Source organism: Ischnura elegans, chromosome 12, assembly GCF_921293095.1.
Source record: "Ischnura elegans chromosome 12, ioIscEleg1.1, whole genome shotgun sequence".
Lineage (NCBI taxonomy): Eukaryota > Metazoa > Arthropoda > Insecta > Odonata > Coenagrionidae > Ischnura > Ischnura elegans.
In genome coordinates, this window is record NC_060257.1 from 92,598,883 (window position 1) to 92,618,874 (window position 19,992).

Below are 19,992 nucleotides of genomic sequence, written 5' to 3' on the forward strand. Positions count from 1 at the left end.
ATAAAAGATCGTGGCCGTTTTCCACAAAAGTTTTTACTGCACACAACATGTGTTGGTTCACAGAGCCATCTTCTGGTACGAAACACTGCAAAACATTTGAAAATCACTTTTACACCTTTGAGAATGGGGGGTGGGGAGGATTTGAAGAAGGGGGTGGGAACAGGCGTACAGAGTGGAGACAGGGGGAAAAGAAATGTGGAGTGGGAATGTGTGTTCCCCACATCCCGTCATTGTATCTTTTCCCACTCTCTCCACGCTGTACGCCTGTTCCCACCCCCTTCTTCAAATCCTCCCCACCCCCCTTTCTCAAAGGTATAAAAGTGATTTTCAAATGTTTTGCAGTGTTTTGTACCAGAAGATGGCTCTGTGAGCCAAAATGCATTGTACGCAGTAAAATCATTTGAAATATGTCCAATTTCCACCAATTGTAGCCTGAATCTGTTGAACTTACCTAGTTCCCTCCATTGCTGTGCGCAATCTATGAGCTACTGGACTCAGTAAAATGGAGTTGGAATCAATCCCAGGGGCCGAAAATATTCTTTGTAAAACAGTTAAATGGTGGTTTTGCAAATTGAACGATCTATTACATAGTTTTCCCTGTATGTGCGATTGGAACTTGGAGAGAAGTTTGTGAATTTGTATCACTACGTTAAGTAAGTTAGTAGATGGAAGGTTCTATTGCATGTATGGGTGAAGTGATGAAAAAATGCTGGTCGAAATTGATTTTTTGAGCTATCAATAGCTCAATTAATAAAAAAATTGAAATTTGTACCAAAAGATCAATTAATCAAAAAAATCAACTGTTCAATTTTGAATGTAGGTACTGAAAATATTAATTATTCAGTCAGAAAACACTCAAAATACACTTTTGATTAGCATAAAAACATTCCTAATACATATCTACTTGGAATGCAGTGCTTGAATTATTTGTCGTAAAAATTTACAATGCGTGGAGGTCACCCTTTGGAACCATTTGGCCTCACTGAAATGTTTGAGAAAGATCAACTGATTGAGGTGCTTTCTTGATGATTGAGTGCATGCCTTACCAATTTAAACCGGCCGTAGTTAAAAGTCTTTCTCACGGCATGGATGACGCTATCATGCTCATCACTCAGGTGGGAGATATGTATTAATGACAAGGATCTTTCTTAGCCCTTTGGCAGCTGCGGGAGACCATGATTTTAACCACCAGCCTGTGCAGGAGAGAGCCAGGAAATACTTTTCCCTCTAGCAACGAGTAAACCCTTATAATCTGGGGCAACCCTTCTTTCTTTCTATCTGGTAGATGGGCCTACATTTGGGCTCTTGTCGTAGGCATATGAACAGAGTGGAGCTGGGAGGAAGCAATATGAAATGGGCAGAGCGACAGTGAGGGATTGATGGGGAGAGTTAAGCTGCTTTAGCGACCCCTACAGAGAAGGAAAGTGCCATTGGGCTCCACCAGGGCAGCAATAAACATTTTGGGAAACCAAAGAAAGTAGTCAAGCAATGGTGAGATGTTTATAAATGTTTTTCCCGCAGTCAGCATACAAAATGTTTAAAAACGATCCTGCAGTCTAAGGGTTAATAAAATAACAATAAGTTATATGCATTCCTTTGAGGGAATTTTGGATCCTGGGAGGCAGATCATAAGCCTATTCATTATATGTGGACAGTCCACCCAAAGCAGGAGAGAATGATTTGCATAGGAGGGTAAGAAAAAACACTGCCATAATATTTCATGTGTTCGTATAGGGGGTGTGCCAAAGTTATATCATGCACAATGGGTCAAGATATTTTCCCTTTAAATGGAGTGGTACGATATATGCTTTTAGACAGCTTTTAATTTTCTCTATTGCTGCATATTATTACAAGGCTACGCTAATGAAAAAACTCACATACTGCAAAGTTGTATGCTCGTAACCAAGGTGACGGTAGTGCATTGCTTAGGGAAAAGCAAGTGAAAATAAAATTTTTTTTAAGCATGAAAACATTCTCTCTCCTGTGCTAATACTTTGAGTGAAAATTCATAAATATGTACTCTTGTTACTATGTTACCCTGCCATGTAAACAGCCTCATAGAAAGCCGACTGTGGAATGATCTTTTGTGAGTTGGGAAGTGTATTCTGGTGGAGAACAAAGTGCTTCATGTTATTCAAGCTATGATGAGCTGATTACGATGATTAGCTGATTGTGCCTACAATTAAGCATTCTCATTCGATACTGGAATTAAATTCCATTTTTACAAAGAGACCAGGTACAGTGGCGGAAAAAATTAACGCAAAGCTCGTTGGCATCTGAGAGCGGCCAGTTCAGGAACTACTTGTCTTCCAAAATTTTGCCCTCGTAATGCTCTCATACAACCGGGAGTTTTAAAAGAAATATATCCCTTATACCGGGGAAATAATCATAACCGTCGCATTATGACAAGGCGCAAAAGATCCAGCTACGAATTCTTCACCATATTCTCCGAAGTATGCTTCGCCCTCGACTCACCTATGATGGAATCTGCTCTCGTCGGGACATCGTGGACACAGCCTACATATTGAGTATTGAGACTGCCATAAAACCCAATCGTTCCGGTGGTGTAGTGGGTAAAGTATCATGCTTTGAATCAGAGGTTCCACGGATCAAGTCCCAGTGACGGATAACTTGATGCTGCACACACACAGTGCAAACATTTTTCTGATCTTAAAACTTTGCAATGCCTATCAATAGGTCCATAGGATGTTGCATGGCTATTGAATTCTTACGCGCTTATTTATTTGTTGAAATTCAACCACCATATTGCATAGCCATTTGGACAGTTGACTGTGGAGTGAATTTTGACTACCATTTCCGCGTCGTCCAACCCAGCTTCAAGGTCCCTAACATAAGCTGTATGTGCAATGTGTCATGGCCTACTACTCCTCCCTCATTTCAAGGGAAAATTCCACGGAAGTTCTGCAGAGCTGAGCGAAGGCATAACATCAATCCGCCCAAACTCACTAGTTCTCAATCTGGTAAGTTTGGGCATCTGCGTATGTATTTCATCAGAAACATTGAGCAAATGGTTAGGTTAACATAGGTTAGACTTACCCTTACATTTTCCAGCAAAATGAGCATTACGCATACATTTTAAAATATGTCATCATTATTATGGAACTAATGTTATTTCGAAGTCATAGTAATATTGGACTGTTCGCGTTTCCCGCTATTTATTTAATCCCTACTTCGAACTTTTGATTACTTTTAGCACTCAACATAGGTTAAGGAATGGAATAAATCTCACAATCAATTATTCGAGGTAATTTCGCGTCAGAAATGCGGTTGTAAGACATTTATGTTAATTTACAAACTAACTTTTAAAAAAATAAAAATGATTTGTCATTTCCTTTACCTATCAATGAAGAAATTTTATTCTTACCCTAACAACACCGGATATCCTACGGATATCCGTTTCAGGTCCGCTATGTCCTATCTAGGTCCGCCGGCAATCAGGATATCCGTCGGATCTCCCACGGATATCCGAAGCCGGATGATCCGAAAAATGTCCGAATGGGATGATCATAGGATATTCTGTTACTTAGCTATAATAACAATAATATACAATTGTTACCATTATTGCATTCAGATTTGCACAATACCAATGCAGTTGTACCATATTCATTGATGAAAACTAAATGAATACAAATAACAACTCTGACTGCAAAAAAATATTCGAGTTAACATTTGAAGTTTTTCCTGCAAGTTTTGGTTTTCGCTCATTTTTAATGCGGGTTTTCTGTCGAATGCAAGCATATAGCAATGCAAGCAGAATATCCGTTTCAGGTCCGCTATGTCCTATCTAGGTCTGCCGGCAATCAGGATATCCGTCGGATCTCCCACGGATATCCGAAGTCGGATGATCCGAAAAATGTCCGAATGGGATGATCATAGGTTACAGAGCTTTAATAACAATAATATACAATTGTAACCATTATTGCATTCAGATTTGCACAATACCAATGCAGTTACAGTAAATTCATTGATGAAAACTAACTGAATACAAATAGCAACTCTGAATGCAAAAATTATTCGAATTGGCATTCGAAGTTTTTCCTGCAAGTTTTGGTTTTCGCTCATTATTAATATAGGTTTTCTGTCGAATACAAGCACCTATAGTTTGGAATTGGTGATTATAGCATTTACAAATTTCCTCCACAGTGATAATTATTATATTTTTCGTTGGAACCATTATATTACGTACTTATCTAATAATAACGGATTAAAAATCGTATTTCTATTCTAGCGAAACTAAAATCTGCTCTAGAAAAATTTGCCCTTACATTTGATAAAACAAATAATGCACTGTTAAAAAATCTTTGGGACTACGAACCTCCGCTGAAACCAAAATACCGCCTCCCCAGATGTGCCCTCAACCCTTCCCATATCCCTATCCCCTAATTCCCTGTCAAGTATTATTATGCCTTGACTCTTTTAATCTGTAAAACGTGATAAACTAATCTGCCTGCATTATTACTAAACGTACCCCCCAGGAGACAGCTGCAAAGCTGGGAACAGCGGAAAACAACCACGACAAATATACTTGGACTTGGAAAATCGTATTTCGAAACTTGCGCCTTAACGACCGGCGGCCATCTTATATAACATGTGACTATAACAAGCGCCCACAGCCATCGCCACTAAAGTTGTGTTTACATTCGTAGGTACTGTATTTTTGACTTTGTGAATTTAGCTGTGTGGTAAAATCTTATTTTACAAGCAAATTTACGTTGACGTACGCCATGGAAGAGGAAAATGATCCCTTTTTTGCTGTGGAGACTGGCAAAAAGGGATTAGAAGAATACAGTTTGTCAGCATCATTGACCCATCTACTGTTTACTGACCATTTAAATGTAAGTAAACGGAAAATTTTTCTCTATTCGATAGTAAACCAACGAACTTGTGTGTATCTAGCCTTTCAGGACTAATTTATTTCTCAGTGTAATTAATATTTTGTATGAGCTTTGCGTGATAAAATACAATCCATTCAGACCGATTAAGTTTAAATATCAGTTCTCGCAGTAGAATCCATTTTTTAGCTGTTCTTTATGGCATTTAAGTATTATTCTCTATCTCAATGAACTCGTATATGAAGGGTTTTTCTCACAAATGAATAACTATTGAGAATATGTCGAAGAATTATAGTAATTAATGAGCAGTTCAGGACATAGCCATCAATTAACTCTCTCCGATCATTATCATTTACGTATTGATTTACGTCTTTAGTAAAATATTCGCTAATGCCTTACAGTTAGGAGAGGATGCAGAAAAATACATCTTCTGGTAAATGACGTGAGGTCCTCCGAGGATAAAAACAACAGTGTGAATGCCGGGATCAGAACATTCCAGTCTCTCCAGACCTAGGAAGAGGAAACTTCTATAGCTACTGCAGGAGCATGAAGAGCCCAAGGAGGTGCAAATGTACCATGTAATCCCCGGAAATGGTAACGAGGAGGTTGATGAAGATAATTCGTATCTATTGATCCACATTCTTCCTGAAGGCATGTTTACACTGTACATTAACTCGTAGGAGTCATTGTCTAAATGTATGAATGCATCAATTTACTCGAAAATGCACCATGTCATAGGCACCCAACTTGTGTGAAGTTGTGTGCCTAACAATTGTGTGTTAACAAAGGTAACGTTGGAATAGAAATACTTTGTCATTCCACTTACTCAGGTGTTTATTATTTCGTTGTTTATCTCATTTTAGACTATTGTGCATTCCGTGAAAATAATCTACAAAGCATTGCTCTGCTCACATGTTTTCGCACTGTATTTACTTGGTCATAATGTGTTTTGGAGTTCAGAGATTAAGTGAATTCATTGGTCTTATCTATATGGACAGTTTATTTTGTGCCAATGTAAGCATGAAATTTGTTTCCATGTTATATATGTTTCCATAACTTATGTATGTTTAATAATTTTGTCTTTTAAAGCCATGCATGTTGTATTTGTTCACAGAGAAGTGCCATTTTTGTTAATTTTATAAGCTGAAATTTATATGATGAATCAAACGATTGTTTTATCTGGTTCTTGTCAATATTCAACTGTAACCAAGTGGTAATCATTCTTAACTATTGTTTGCTACAATTTTTCATTAAGGTCACTTTACAAGGATGAATTTATTCATTGATACGGAAATGCAAACCTAGAAATTGTATCATCTCAGGTTTATTAGTAGGCATAGTTGGAAGCTTGGGTATATAGATTTTACCTATAAACAATGCCATTGTTGATGTGATTCTTCAAACCATTGAAATCTCAAAGCATAAGATGTTACGATCTTCCTTGGAAATCATTTTTCTGAACTTTCAGGGTATGACCTGTTCCATTCAAATTCTTGGATTCACTAAATTTAAATTGATCCAATTCCTAAGAGGTAACATTAATTTTGAAAGTCAGTTTGCTTGAATGCAATAACTCAAAGTAAATGTAAAAAGGCCTTACAAATGACAAAATAATAAATATTAAATAGTTTTTAATGCAAATTTGTTTCTTTTTATTTAATCAGTAGTCACTAGTTAAAGCATTAATCATTCGAATGAAGGAATCTATTTGGTGTATATTCTTGCAACAATATGCAAAAAATGGTATTAATATCCGGATGGGGACGTCCTATGGATATCGGATTTTGGGACATGCGGATGGGCCACGGATATCCGAAGGAAATCCGGCGATATCCGTCGGACATCCGTCGGATATCCATAAGTCCCAAAATCCGATATCCATAGGACGTCCGCTGCCGGATATTAATACAATTTTTTGCATATTGTTGCAAGAATATCGGATTTGGGACATGAAGACTCCTTCCACCTTGTTAAGGTTGTCTATCATGTGCAGGAATCTTTTTGGTGTATATTCTTGCAACAATATGCAAAAAATTGTATTAATATCCGGTAGCGGACGTCCTATGGATATCGGATTTTGGGACGTATGGATATCCGACGGATGTCCGACGGATATCGCCGGATTTCCTTCGGATATCCGTGGCCCATCCGCAACGTCCGCCTTGGATATCCGACGGACATCCGTCGGATGTCCATGTGTTGTTAGGGTATAATTACATGAATTACCATTCATTGCGACATCTTCATTTTATGGCCGAATTTCCAGTATTCTCTATTCATTGAAGAGGAGTGATAGATTTTTTTTACCATCCCGTGAATTATAGTGTGTGGTCGAATTTTCCCATTGTCTTAGCAAAAAATATATTTCCAGTAAGCCACGTAATGCTTACAAAAAATTTACCTCATATGCAGCAGACATTTTCTTTTCACTTTCTTACGAAGGATTTACGCTCATGATTGTTGCATTATTGAAATGTGCATCAAAGATGGACATCTGAATCAGTCTACGTAGCAAAAGAAAAGTAAATGAGTTTAATTGTGGACATTACATATTTTGCGGAAAACGATTCGGACACAAAAACGGAGTAGACAGGTAATGACTGCAAGTTACAGCATGTGTGTTTCAGAGAAGAGGAGAATTATGCAGGAATTGATAAAGAAAGCTAGCATCAAAGATCGGATTTGAGCAAAGGAAATATTCATGAGAATTAGAAGAAATAAATTCGAGAATCAATTGATTGATTATGCCTGAACGAGAAATTCACAAGGAAAAATATATCAGTCCATGAGATGTATCAACTTGTAGCAAGGAAATATTAATAATAAATCGATTACCACGGAAACAAATTCTAGATAAAATTCATTCCCTTCTATTAACTCAAAAATAGAGTCGAATTCCATTCAGTTCCTTTCCACCCATTCAAATTTCCGTCATCTTTCCAGTTTCTTATACACCCATGTCTCGTATAGCGCAAGGGATGCGTTCCTTGGGGTCTTTGCGCTATACGAATTTGCGTTATACGAGAGCGTTTTAACATAGGGAAGATAGGGATGCGTTCCAGGTAGCATAGGTCTTTGGTATTGAATTTCCTCTAAAACATCTATATTCCCATAAAAAGCCTTAGAAAACATTATTTCTATAAATATTTATAGTTTAAAACATCTTTAAAGATAGTATTCACGCATTCAAAGACTTTTATTCACGTTAAAAAAATTCTTACGTGCTTTCGAAATTCCATCCTGTCGTGCGGGTGGGCTAACATCTGCTATCTCAGGGGATCGTAATGCGTTGCCGGCAGTTGACGATTTTTAAAACTAGTCTAAAAACAACTGTTGTGTCACCCAGGCCCTTTTGTAGCTCATCGAAATGACAGGAAAATGCTACTTTAAATGCCATTTCATAGCTAGCGGAGTTTATGAATGATAAATCATTTTAATTTGAAGTCCTCCGAGTCATTAGCAGCTACGTGAAACAGTCTTTAAATGCCTTGAAACCTGACCCAGGTTTTCCCTCCCTGAAAATGAATGAACGAGAATGCATTCTTTTCCAAAAGAATATCGTCTCGTCAACACTAGATCTAGTTGAGGGGGAAAGGAGCCACTTTCAATAACAGCTTGGAGTTCATCAGAAAATGTTGTGGTGGCTGCGCTATCAACACTTGCAGATTCACCTGATATCGCCGCACTGAAAATACCTGCTTGCCGTTTAAATTCTGGAACCAACCGCTTTCACTAAATGTCTCGGAGCGATTACCACTCTCGTCTTTTTGTACTGATTCACCATGAACTTTCCGTATGTGTATACCGCTTGGTTTAAGTTGGTGCGGTTGAGGTCACTGATATTTTAGCTTCGTCTTTATTCAAAATAAGGCATCGTGAGTTTAAACTTCCACGCAATATCGCTTTGACGCTCTCCATTTTCAAAGCAATTGACCTCTCTCAAGTCCTCTTCTAGGTTTATGGTTTTTCTTGATAAATTCTTGATTTTTCTACACGCATTCCTATTTTTTGCCATATTCTCTTGGTTTTTACTCTGTATGGCTCTATCTAAATCACCTTCTTCTGCTGAACTGTATTCCTGAGAGGCAGAAGGCCTATGACTGCGGGGAGGGAACGAAGCCATTGTGTTTGAGACTCTATAGCGGACCCTTTTATGTGTTGATGCTATTCATGCGCAACTCGGCCACCGCTCCATTTCTCCCCCGTGAATACCGATGACCTTGAAGGCTTTAGCGTAGACCCCCAAGGGCGAAGTCAATCGCCCGGTAACCTACGACGGCAAAAATACGTCTCAAACCGTATTGCTGAAAAAAAACTCATTTCCACTAGCCCCACGCTTAATTAACGATCTAAATTATTTATCATGTATCATTCTGTTAAGGAGACGAGATAAATTGACGAGTAATACTTTTGGCAATTGCACAGCAATGAATTTCGATTAATATATAAACAAAAAAGATTTGAGGCAAGAAATAATATTAATATGCGTAAATTGATAGAAATTACGTGTGTACTTAGCGCAAGTTCACGTTTTATCACGAGAGCGTTTAAAATTTTTGATTAGGCTACACTGCGTTGCAATGTTTCCCCGAGGAACGAATTTGCGCTATATCGAAATTGCGCTATACAAGACATGGGTGTATAACTTTTCAATATGTGAAAATTATAATACTTTTCTGATTCTCATTTTATGTCAGTTTATAAAATTGAAAAACATTTAACGCTTAGTTCAGATACCTCTATTTTAATGAAGATCTAATTTTTAATTGATGTTGTTAATCAAATATGCGTTCATATGGATCATCTTTGTGATTAAAAATCAAGTTTTAAAGACATTATGAAGTTCGAAAAACTCTATTTACTCCTCTCATTTCACTATGAAAGAAACCGTTCACTGACCAAATTAATCAATTTCTTCGGATAACTACATGAAAGGAAGTATTGAAGCTTAAAATGGCCATAACATATTCCGTTGCCTAAATCATTTTAGCTTCGCATTTGTTTTCGAATGCAGAATGTTACAAGTTGTTCCAATATAATCCTCGGGAAACTATTATTGGGCGTAGAATATTGAGCGAAGCATTGCAATACTAAACTGAAAACAAACAACTGATTTCACGGAGGTGGCTCAAAAAAGTGCTTTCATTCTGCTTTGAGGAACTCTATAGGAGTTTTCCCTTGAGGGGGAGAAGAAGCGTAGGCCATGACACATTGCACATACAGCTAATGTTATGGGCCTTGAAGCTGGGTTGGACGACGCGGAAATGGTAGTCAAAATTCACTCCACAGTCAACTGCCCAAATGGCTATGCAATATGGTGGTTGAATTTCAACAAATAAATAAGCGCGTAAGAATTCAATAGCCATGCAACATCCTATGGACCTATTGATAGGCATTGCAAAGTTTTAAGATCAGAAAAATGTTTACACTGTGTGTGTGCAGCATCAAGTTATCCGTCACTGGGACTTGATCCGTGGAACCTCTGATTCAAAGCATGATACTTTACCCACTACACCACCGGAACGATTGGGTTTTATGGCAGTCTCGATGCTCAATATGTAGGCTGTGTCCACGATGTCCCGACGAAAGTAGATTCCATCATAGGTGAGTCGAGGGCAAAGCATACTTCGGAGAATATGGCGAAGAATTCGTAGCTGGATCTTTTGCGCCTTGTCATAATGCGACGGGTATGATTATTTCTCCGGTATAAGGGATATATTTCTTTTAAAACTCCCGGTTGTATGAGAGCATTACGAGGGCAAAATTTTGGAAGACAAGTAGTTCCTGAACTGGCCGCTCTCAGATGCCAACGAGCTTTGCGTTAATTTTTCCGCCACTGTACAATGCCTTTGATTATTGTACGTTGAGGAATGTAGCTGAATTTTCAATGAAAGTGAGTTTAGCATCTCTTAATTTGTTAGGAAACTGTTTTGATCCATAGTGCAGTGTGTAGCATAATTCAGTGTTATTTATTGATCTATTGTTATATTTCTGAGAATTCATTAATGCCATCGTATGGTAGGGATGTGCGAGTAGTACTTTTTGATCTCGAGTTGAGTTGTAACTACCTTTGAGTACCAAGTCGCGTTGAGTATGGTAATTTTTTGGACCAGGCAATATAACAATGCATGCACCAACACATTCACATTTTTCCAATCCCTTACTGAATTTTCTCTTCTGAACACTTGGCCCAATGTAAAAAGGAAAAAAATGGTGAGGAGCATTGATAGTAATTACTGTGTCTTAAGCAGTTCCATAAACGCAATTTAAATGAATTTACCTCTGGTATTATGTCAAAACTTTAATTAAAATATTTATCCAAACTACTAGGAATAGCCCTGAATAAAGGCATTTGCACAATAAAATTAAGATTATTCTGTATATATACACAAATGAATCATGTCAGATTTTATACTTTCAAAATCTCATGCAGAAAAACCAATTGTTCTGCATGTTCAGGCAGTGGGTTTTGACATCTCCATGTTACATAATTACTGCCTACGCTACACGCTTATCCATTATTTATCCACAAACTGAAATAATTGTTAGGGATTATAAATTTCCTTCCAAGGCATTAAATTATTCAATCAAATTTTCATAGGCTCTCTGAAAACACTTGGAATTCCTTTGGCTCTGTTTACAAGAAGGACCGTGTGGCTCAAACATTTCTTTCCAACTATGACTGGAAGGATGTGGCTGTAGCCAAGTTAAGTGGGAGCTCAATTGCCTCATGGACTGTCTCTCCTCCTGGAAAGAGTCAAATGCTTCAGGAAGTTCTCTCTGGTAAGCATACTGAAATAATACACTCCATGGAAAATTAAAAAATGTTGCATACTCAATGAAATGAATGTCATTACTAGGTATGGGTCATTCGTTTTTTGGTTTTTAGCTTTCTTCAGTCACTAAGGGGGTATTAAGGCCTGTTTACACGATACGTTAACACGTACGAGTTAATGTACGTTTGCGTGAATGATTTTTGTGGACCGGAACGGAACATGTACGAATGCATGAACCAAATTAGAACAGGTTCTATTTTCTGTGCATGCATTCGCACAAGTTGGGTGGTTACACGGTGCATTTTGGCGTTCATTCTCGCGTTCATGCATTTAGACATTAACCCGTTCGTGTTAATGTACCGTGTAAACAGGCCTTTATAGGTTGGAGGGAAGAGTTATCAAAGATTACGTGCTCTAACATTATCTAGCATTCATTGTGTACCTTTTAGTGTTTTATAATGCTAATGATCCTGGAAAACATGTCATTTTGGCAGTGGTAGACCACAAATGTTACATCACCTGATGATGGTGTGCACTTAAATGACTAGAAATGGTTTACCATTCAATGTGGCAAATAAATACCCTTTGCAAGGGAGACTGACTGCATACTCTTGCATCAAATTTAAAAGCATGATGATATTACATCACGGCATAAATATTTCTATTGGATTGCCCTTTACGCTTAGTAATGCTGCATTCAAGTGTCACTTGAGTTATTTTTATGGTGAGTGCTTGTGGCTAAAGTGGCAATTTTATTTCAGATAAGGCAATATTGGTAACTCTGACATGGACAATATCACGGAAACCTCCGAAGAGAGATGCCTCTGGAATTAGCAGTGATTCACATACCATCACATTGGATCCATACGTAAATATTAATGTTCCAGGTAAGATTTTCTTTTGCTTTATGCTGCGTCTGTAAAAACAATGTTTATGGGAAGTAAGCTTGATTTTAAGTTTGTCTATGCGTATGGATGTATGGTCTATGTATGCTGCAATTGCCATAATTTTACCCAAATGTGAGTTTCAGTGTAATTACACGCAAATGCACACAACCCTATATTTGCAATACTAATTATGTACGTACTCGTGTATCTCGTTTGACCGTTGTAATGATATCTCTCAAAAGGATTTATTCAAAATGGAAATGTAACCCATAATCTTGGAATATGAATTTTGTTTTTGAATTTCAGTCAATAACAGGAAAATTAAAGTTATAAAATAAATTTCAAGAAATTTAATTTATGACTTTAATTTTCTTTTCACATATGTAACAACAAGTTTAGGAACTTGGTAATCCATAAAATTTAACCTTAAATTATGATGCTTATCATGTACTAAAATTGTAACGTACAATGTAATGATTACGAGTCCTGCAAATTGACGGCTCCATATTCAGCCATTTTCACTTGGCTGCTGGTGAAATCAGTTGTTTATCATTGAGTCCCGATCCTGCAGCCAGCACATTCTCCATAAATTAAGTGAAGCAGATGCTGAGTCGAGGCACTTTGATACGGGATGCGCTGCGATTCAATTGTCCCTTTCGCCTCCAATGGCAGGTGTGTGCCAATACTCATTTAAAATATCACTACCTGCTGCTGCAGTTTCACTTAATTACCCAGCCTGTACCCTCTCATATGTTTGGATAATGCATACCTATATGTAGACAATTTAACTTGAGAAAATTAGATTCACTGGAATAATGTCACAGTTTTACTTGACTCATGCATGTCATGCAAATGCCTCTCCTCCAGCATCCTCTTGAAGTTTTATGATGGCATTGTAAGGACCTATTTCATTAGATGTTGAGAACACATTGGAATTGGATAACCAATGTGCAAGAGTAGCAATTAATAAATTACATTATTCACCCATTAGCTGAATCGCAGAAAATAATGATTGAATACTGAAAATTTTGCATCGGTATCTGATAAAAAAGTGTGAATTATTATTTGTCTGATGCTTGAATGTTTAACTGTGACTTTGGTGTAATATTTGTATTTCTTGTAAGTATTGTTGCCTTTTTTTATCTTTATTTTGATGTGTCCCGTAAATGCAATGCAAATTATATTTCTATTCTGTGGATTGTGTCTGCTAAACAGTAAACATTGCATTTATGAATATGTAATGTGATAAATCAACATGAGAATTAAATTGGGGCTCGTCTGTAGCAAACTAACTGTAAGTGAACAGAAAATGATGGTTTATTGAATAAAATATTCTGTAGGAGGTTGTTTCCTCACACATGTAGCTGATGTCTTACATACAATACACAAATGTCATATAGAAACTCTTTGATGTGGTGGGAAGCCCGAGAAAACTCCTTTGAAGAGGTGAGAATACCTCTGAAGGTGTTTGTCACATTTGATAATAAAATTCTCCTTTTGTCTTTTAGCTTTAAAGGTTCCAATGCGTATAAGGAATCCAATGAGGGACCGTCTGGCAGCAATGCTGAAGGGAAATTCAACTGCCCCTTTAATCTTGACGTCATTGCTTCCAAAGTTTTTAAAAGTTTCCAATAAGGGAACTGTGACACCTGTGACTCAACTGATGAGGCGAAGTAATGCTGCAGGTATGCAAAACTTCCTCTTTTGCTTTCATTTTAAAATTCCTTTTTATGACATGAGCTCTCTTGGGTAAACAAAATTTTGTTCAATAGGAAATGAATTGAAACCAATGGTATGTAGAATATCAGATTAATTCTTGGAAACTGCCTGTAAGTTCCGATTAAAATTACTCTTTATGATTAAAGTTTGATTATTATATAATGGTTTGTGTTCTTTTTCGATCATTTCAGAGGATTACAAGGAGTGGTGGGGTCAACCTCCAGATGGCGAAGGTTATCTCAAGGGTTCGGAGTTTCGTGATTTGACGCTCAACTTGCGTTATGGAGTGGTGGAAGGGGCGCGAATGAGCACCGAGTGGTGGGAACTGGGCGAAGTGTGTTCAGACAGCATGTACGCAGCCATGCTTGCTCACCTCCCTTTTCACGATGCTGTGAACCAAACCAGCGGAGAGTGTGACTTTCTAACTGTTTACACTTTCAATGATAAGTCATTCCCCGAGGGTTTCATCTTCAGCTTCTTCTCAGGTGCCGGGTAAGTTTTATATTTTTATTTTTAGATTTTTTGCAGTGATTATATGCACTAGTGCAATCCATTTTTGGGTTTACTTAGCTGTGGAATGAACTTTATGTTCACTGTTTCATTTATAGTGCTGCAAACGTCAACGGGAGACTGAATAAGATCAACAATGAAGACATTGTCTATTTCCCTTTCTCATTGGATTTTTATATTTCGGGTTCTTTTTCTGATTTATTAAGTTTTAAAATCCAAGGCAATAATGGTTGTTGCTTCATCAGTCTGTCTACCTAAAAATGGATGAATCTCATTCAGTCTCTTTAAGGACATTCCCGGCAGAGTATGCTCCAAAGCAGAGTTTGATTTGTATGGCTTTGATTTGCATGGTGTGCAGCATGCTTGAATCGGACCGCACTAGGTTGCCTCATTAAGCCACATTTTCATCAGGCTGGGTTGTAATACCAAGCAAAATTGTTTACCCTTGTCAATATTAAAATCTTGAAAAACTGCATACATGACATATGGCATCACGCGAATGGTGTAAATGCATAAAGGACAAACATATATACATACATGGAAATTTATTTTTACATATAGTAGATGATAATATTGATCATCTGGACTGCCTGCGTACAGACACGTTCCAGTGTAATGATATTTTCAGTGTATGAAACCATATACGTGAAGTAAGCAACCCTTCAACTCGGTAGGCAATTTGGCATTAAGATTGCTGGGGTCTCATCGAATATGAGCTTTGACAATATGGCTGTGGTAAATGAGGTTGCAGGTTGTGATAAAAGTAAATTTGTAAAAAGGAAAATTTTATTATATTAAATGGGTATATCCAAGATTTCTCACTAGTAAATGGGAGAATTTAATCTGCATGAGGCTGTCTGTAAATGAGAAGAACTATTACCTCAAATTGTCGAGAGTATGGATGAAAATTCCAGATCAAATTTCCTTCTGGCAGAATCTAAGGTTTGTGAAATGAAGAATCATAGATGAACAATGCACGCACTCAGGGCTCCAAGCAAAAATATAAATAATGCATACGAACTGTTGGAAGGAAAGGCAATCATTGTAGAATAAAGAGGTGAAGGTGAAAGAAATTGGACAATTCCTCTCCAGTAAATAATAAATCTATGATGAGAGAAACTTAAAAAGCCTACTAGGCTCTGAAGCGACTCTTCCACTGCTTAGATTATTCCAATCAATGATTTGGGTATTCCATACCCAAAACATTGCTTGGATTTTCAATCATAAAGACTGCCAGATTATTTACATTTTCGAATGTATTTAGATGACTGTATAAAAGTGTTTCAATTGTTTCATTGGTTACTCTAACTCACCTCTATTTCTCTTCTTGCAGAATAATTGGTCTTTACACTTCCTTGGTGATTTTGCTAAGCAAACTTAGCAGAGGAATGTTTACAGGAATAGCTGAACGTATCATGTTTGAAGATATGCCCTACGTGGACAGAATATTACAGGTATGTAAACCCATGTGTAAGGCTTACTTTCTGTTGAAGGAGGTATTGAAGTGGTTGGGAAGTGCATTAAAAGTGAGAATGAGAACTGTACCAACACCAAGGTATGTAACGGAGTTAAGTTGAGAAGGCTAAAAACTCGTGAGTTATGAGTCCAGGTGTATTTGGGATTTTTAGCAAAAATAATATTCTTTACTTCAATTCAATTCTACCTTTAGTTCCTAATTTTTATCAAATAGAAAAAAATTGTACTTATATCTCGAAAGCCTTCCATTGCATAAAAAAACATGGTAAGATGATTTCGTAGCCTATAACTGTTGACCTATTGGAGATGTATACTTGAGTATTTTAAATCACTGACTGCGTGATTAAAATGGTTCAACTACTTGAATGAGGTATTGTAAACAATTATAATTTCTTTACTTTGGTTGTTCGAAAATATGTTAGTATGGGTATTGTATTGTGTATGAAATAGGTTTCTTTTCTGTAAATGTATGCTCCTCTCACTTGGTTCCTTTCCCAACTTTCCCTTCGGCGCTTCATTTCTTTTACTTCCATCAGCGCAAAGCATGCCTCGAGACTACCTTATTGTATTTATAAACTTATTCCTAAGTTTTCTCCCTAGTTTATGACTTCATTGTCTGGATTGAAATTCATACAGTTTACACATTTTCAACCTCTCTAAATTTACCAATCCTACCTGATTATTTTGAGTGAAAGTAATTTAAAAAAGAAACTAAGAATGAAAAAGCTTCCCTGACACCAGTGTTTACCATATGAAAAAAAGGGAGGGACCTTAGTTGGCTAAGATCAGTTATTAATAATTGGATAGACAATGTATTAACCTTCTCCGTAATATAATACTAAAATGCGTCAACTTTCATGGTAGTCTGATGAATGGTGTAGCAATGCATAAAGGACAAACAGATGTGTGTTTTATTTTATATCTGTGGATTTTGTGTGGTTATCACGTGTTTAATCTTTTCTCTATAATTTTTCCTCAGCTTTGCCTCGACATCTATCTGGTGCGTGAGAGTGGAGAGCTTGACCTGGAGGAAGACCTCTTTGCCAAACTTGTGTTCCTCTACCGCTCTCCGGAGACGCTCATCAAGTGGACCCGGCCCAAGGGAGAGGCCATACAGGCCCTGCCAGACCCAGACGGCCCAGGGGGCCCGGGTGGCTCTGGTGGCCACAGCGGAATAGCGAGGCGGGCCAGGCCCGAGGAGGATGATGATGATGAGGAAGACGTTGACGACGATCTGGATGATGCGGCCGCCTTAGGGCTGATGGAAGACAGCGGGGCAGTAACTGCCCCAAGGGCCCAGCCGGAGAGGTCTTAATTGCCATGCTCAATCCCATGAAGTAGATGGACAAACACACAATTGATAGTGACAGTTTGCTTGAAGTTAGCATTGAGAAGCTTGCTCTAAAATAACAAAGAATGCAAACTTGTGGGGCTGCAATCAAAGAATTTTATAATGTAGGATCCAGTTCGTGATTCATGAAGGCATTTAGAAGATAAATTAATTTTATAAAAAAGGACATCAGCACCAAAAAAGAGTTGGTAAAAAATATCAAAGCCTAAGTTAAGGGCATGAGGAGAAGGGTGTTGCATGACATAACTGTTGGAGGCAACTAGTGATGGGTAGCCAGAATATCAAAGTCTGTTTGGCAGTGAATTAAGTGTTAATTAATTAGGATGTTATAGTGCTTATTAATGAAATTTTTACATTTATTTATTTCCTTGTGTTGTATGAAACTTATGCCATTGGTTTATGGGGCCACTTACTTAATTATTTTTAATGTTTATTTCGAAATTTAAATAGTATCACTTACTTGGTCTAGTCAGTTTTCAGAAATGTTTTAGAAACGGAAAATGTCACCAATTCAGCAAGAATAATTTCCTGATTTGAAAAATAATCTGGCTCTATGGATATCTATGGCTATGAAGATTGTAAGATTGTCTTTAGAATTATGTTGAACATGAAAAGGCTGTCAATTTGTAAATATGAATGAGATTTTTCAAGAATTTTTAAAAAATACCTCTTCATAAAGCTGGAAACATTCATTCTGCTCTATGAAATAGAAAATAAAAAAAGTCACTTTTTCAGTGTTAATTGATGACTTGGTTATATATCAGGATTTTTACAATGAACATACTCAGGTAAAATTGTTTTTAAATTTGAGGTGTTTGTAGTATGGTTGAATTTGTGGATGCATTATTTTGGGTTGTATACATTTGTAAGTGGAGAAATTTGCATCAGGGGTGCAAATAATTCTATATTTTGGCTGCAAACCCTATTAGTTTTTAGTTGGTCCATGGTTGAATGCCGAGCTTAGGTAGGGATGGAAAGCGTGAAACTTTGGGTGAAGCCTATTGTGTTGCTAAAGAGCTTATTCAACTGGTGGTGGTCATGTCGGCAGCATGACAACTCATGACTAGAAACAGTTCCGTGTAGGTTTTAATTATATTTCATGTGAAGAGATTGAGCTTCATTGCATTTGCTATTTATGTATTTATAAATTGTCGTACACGCTGGATAAGTGCTCTGGGATAGGTCATATCAAATACTACTTATAGTTTTCTCACCCCTGATACATCAGCATTACATGTATTGTGTAATTATTCAAATACATTCTTGCCTCTTATTTTTTATATGCATTGTGCTTATTTTAGTGGTTAATTACATTTTAAACTATTTTGTTTACCAGGCTTTGAACCCAGACGTTGCGATTTGTACTATAAGTTCCACTCGATTTACCCAGACAATTTCTTCCTGAAGCTTTGTTGGCGTGACAACATGGTTCCTGCTCCCAGACATACTAAGACTCAGGGCAGCATATCTGCACCAAAGTCCTTTCAGTAATACTGGCCATTTCATTGGGTGATGTCTATGGTGAAGGCATTAACGTCTATGATGGTGAGTGATTTTAATGCCATGCCATTACGCTGGGAGATGCAAAAATTCATTGCCACTCACAACGCTGCAGGGTACGCATACATATTTAAGGAAGCCTTCGAGATCCGCCTCTTTCTCAATAATTTCAATCGTATTATTGCCTCTCACCCTAGCAATACTCGGACACCAGTAATAAATTGCTTGAAAACATAAGAAAAGTGCTAGAACTCCTAAAGACCATCAGTCAATCAGAAGACACTTGAGCCTTATTGCTATACCCACCACACGGTCAATTTCGTTCAGCATGAATTTGGACATTCAGACAGTAATAGGTTTCATCATGTACAGTGGCGGAAAAAATTAACACAAAGCTCGTTGGCGTCTGAGAGCGGCCAGTTCAGGAACTACTTGTCTTCCAAAATGTTGCCCTCGTAATGCTCTCATACAACTGGGAGTTTTAAAAGCAATATATCCCTTATACCGGGGAAATAATCATGCACGTCCATTATGACAAGGCAGCTACGAATTCTTCGCCATATTCTCCGAAGTATGCTTCGCCCTCGACTCACCTAGAATGGAATCTACTCTCGTCAGGACATCAGTGGACCCAGCCGACATATTAGGCATTGAGACTGCTTTATAACCCAATCGTTCCGGTGGTGCAGTGGGTAAAGTATCATGCTACGAGTCAGAGGTTCCACGGATCAAGTCCCAGTGACGGATAACTTGATGCTGCACACACACACACACACACACACACACTTTAGACTTCGCGGAGAGCGGACGTGTTTTTGCTGACCTCCTCGCCGTTGCTGGTCTGTGTTTTCTACAGAGGTCTTCTTCGCCGATTCCTGCAGTGAGATCTCTCCATACTACCACTTAGTTAACCTGCCTTC

The 19,992-nt window shown here is 37.7% G+C and overlaps 1 protein-coding gene across 8 annotated transcripts in view; it reads left to right on the top strand.

The window, feature by feature from the left end:
• The window catches only part of LOC124169667 (piezo-type mechanosensitive ion channel component), a 301,915-nt gene extending 283,063 nt beyond the window's left edge, over window positions 1-18,852 (top strand). For all 8 annotated transcript variants that reach the window (XM_046548327.1, XM_046548320.1, XM_046548321.1 and 5 more), the window contains 6 exons: window positions 11,455-11,636; window positions 12,391-12,516; window positions 14,025-14,201; window positions 14,427-14,727; window positions 16,079-16,199; window positions 17,201-18,852. In XM_046548327.1, the coding sequence (XP_046404283.1) occupies window positions 11,455-11,636; window positions 12,391-12,516; window positions 14,025-14,201; window positions 14,427-14,727; window positions 16,079-16,199; window positions 17,201-17,536 (1,243 nt within the window). In that variant the 3' untranslated portion in view covers window positions 17,537-18,852. The remainder of the gene's footprint in view (window positions 1-11,454; window positions 11,637-12,390; window positions 12,517-14,024; window positions 14,202-14,426; window positions 14,728-16,078; window positions 16,200-17,200) is intronic.
• Window positions 18,853-19,992: the final 1,140 nt, after the last annotated feature.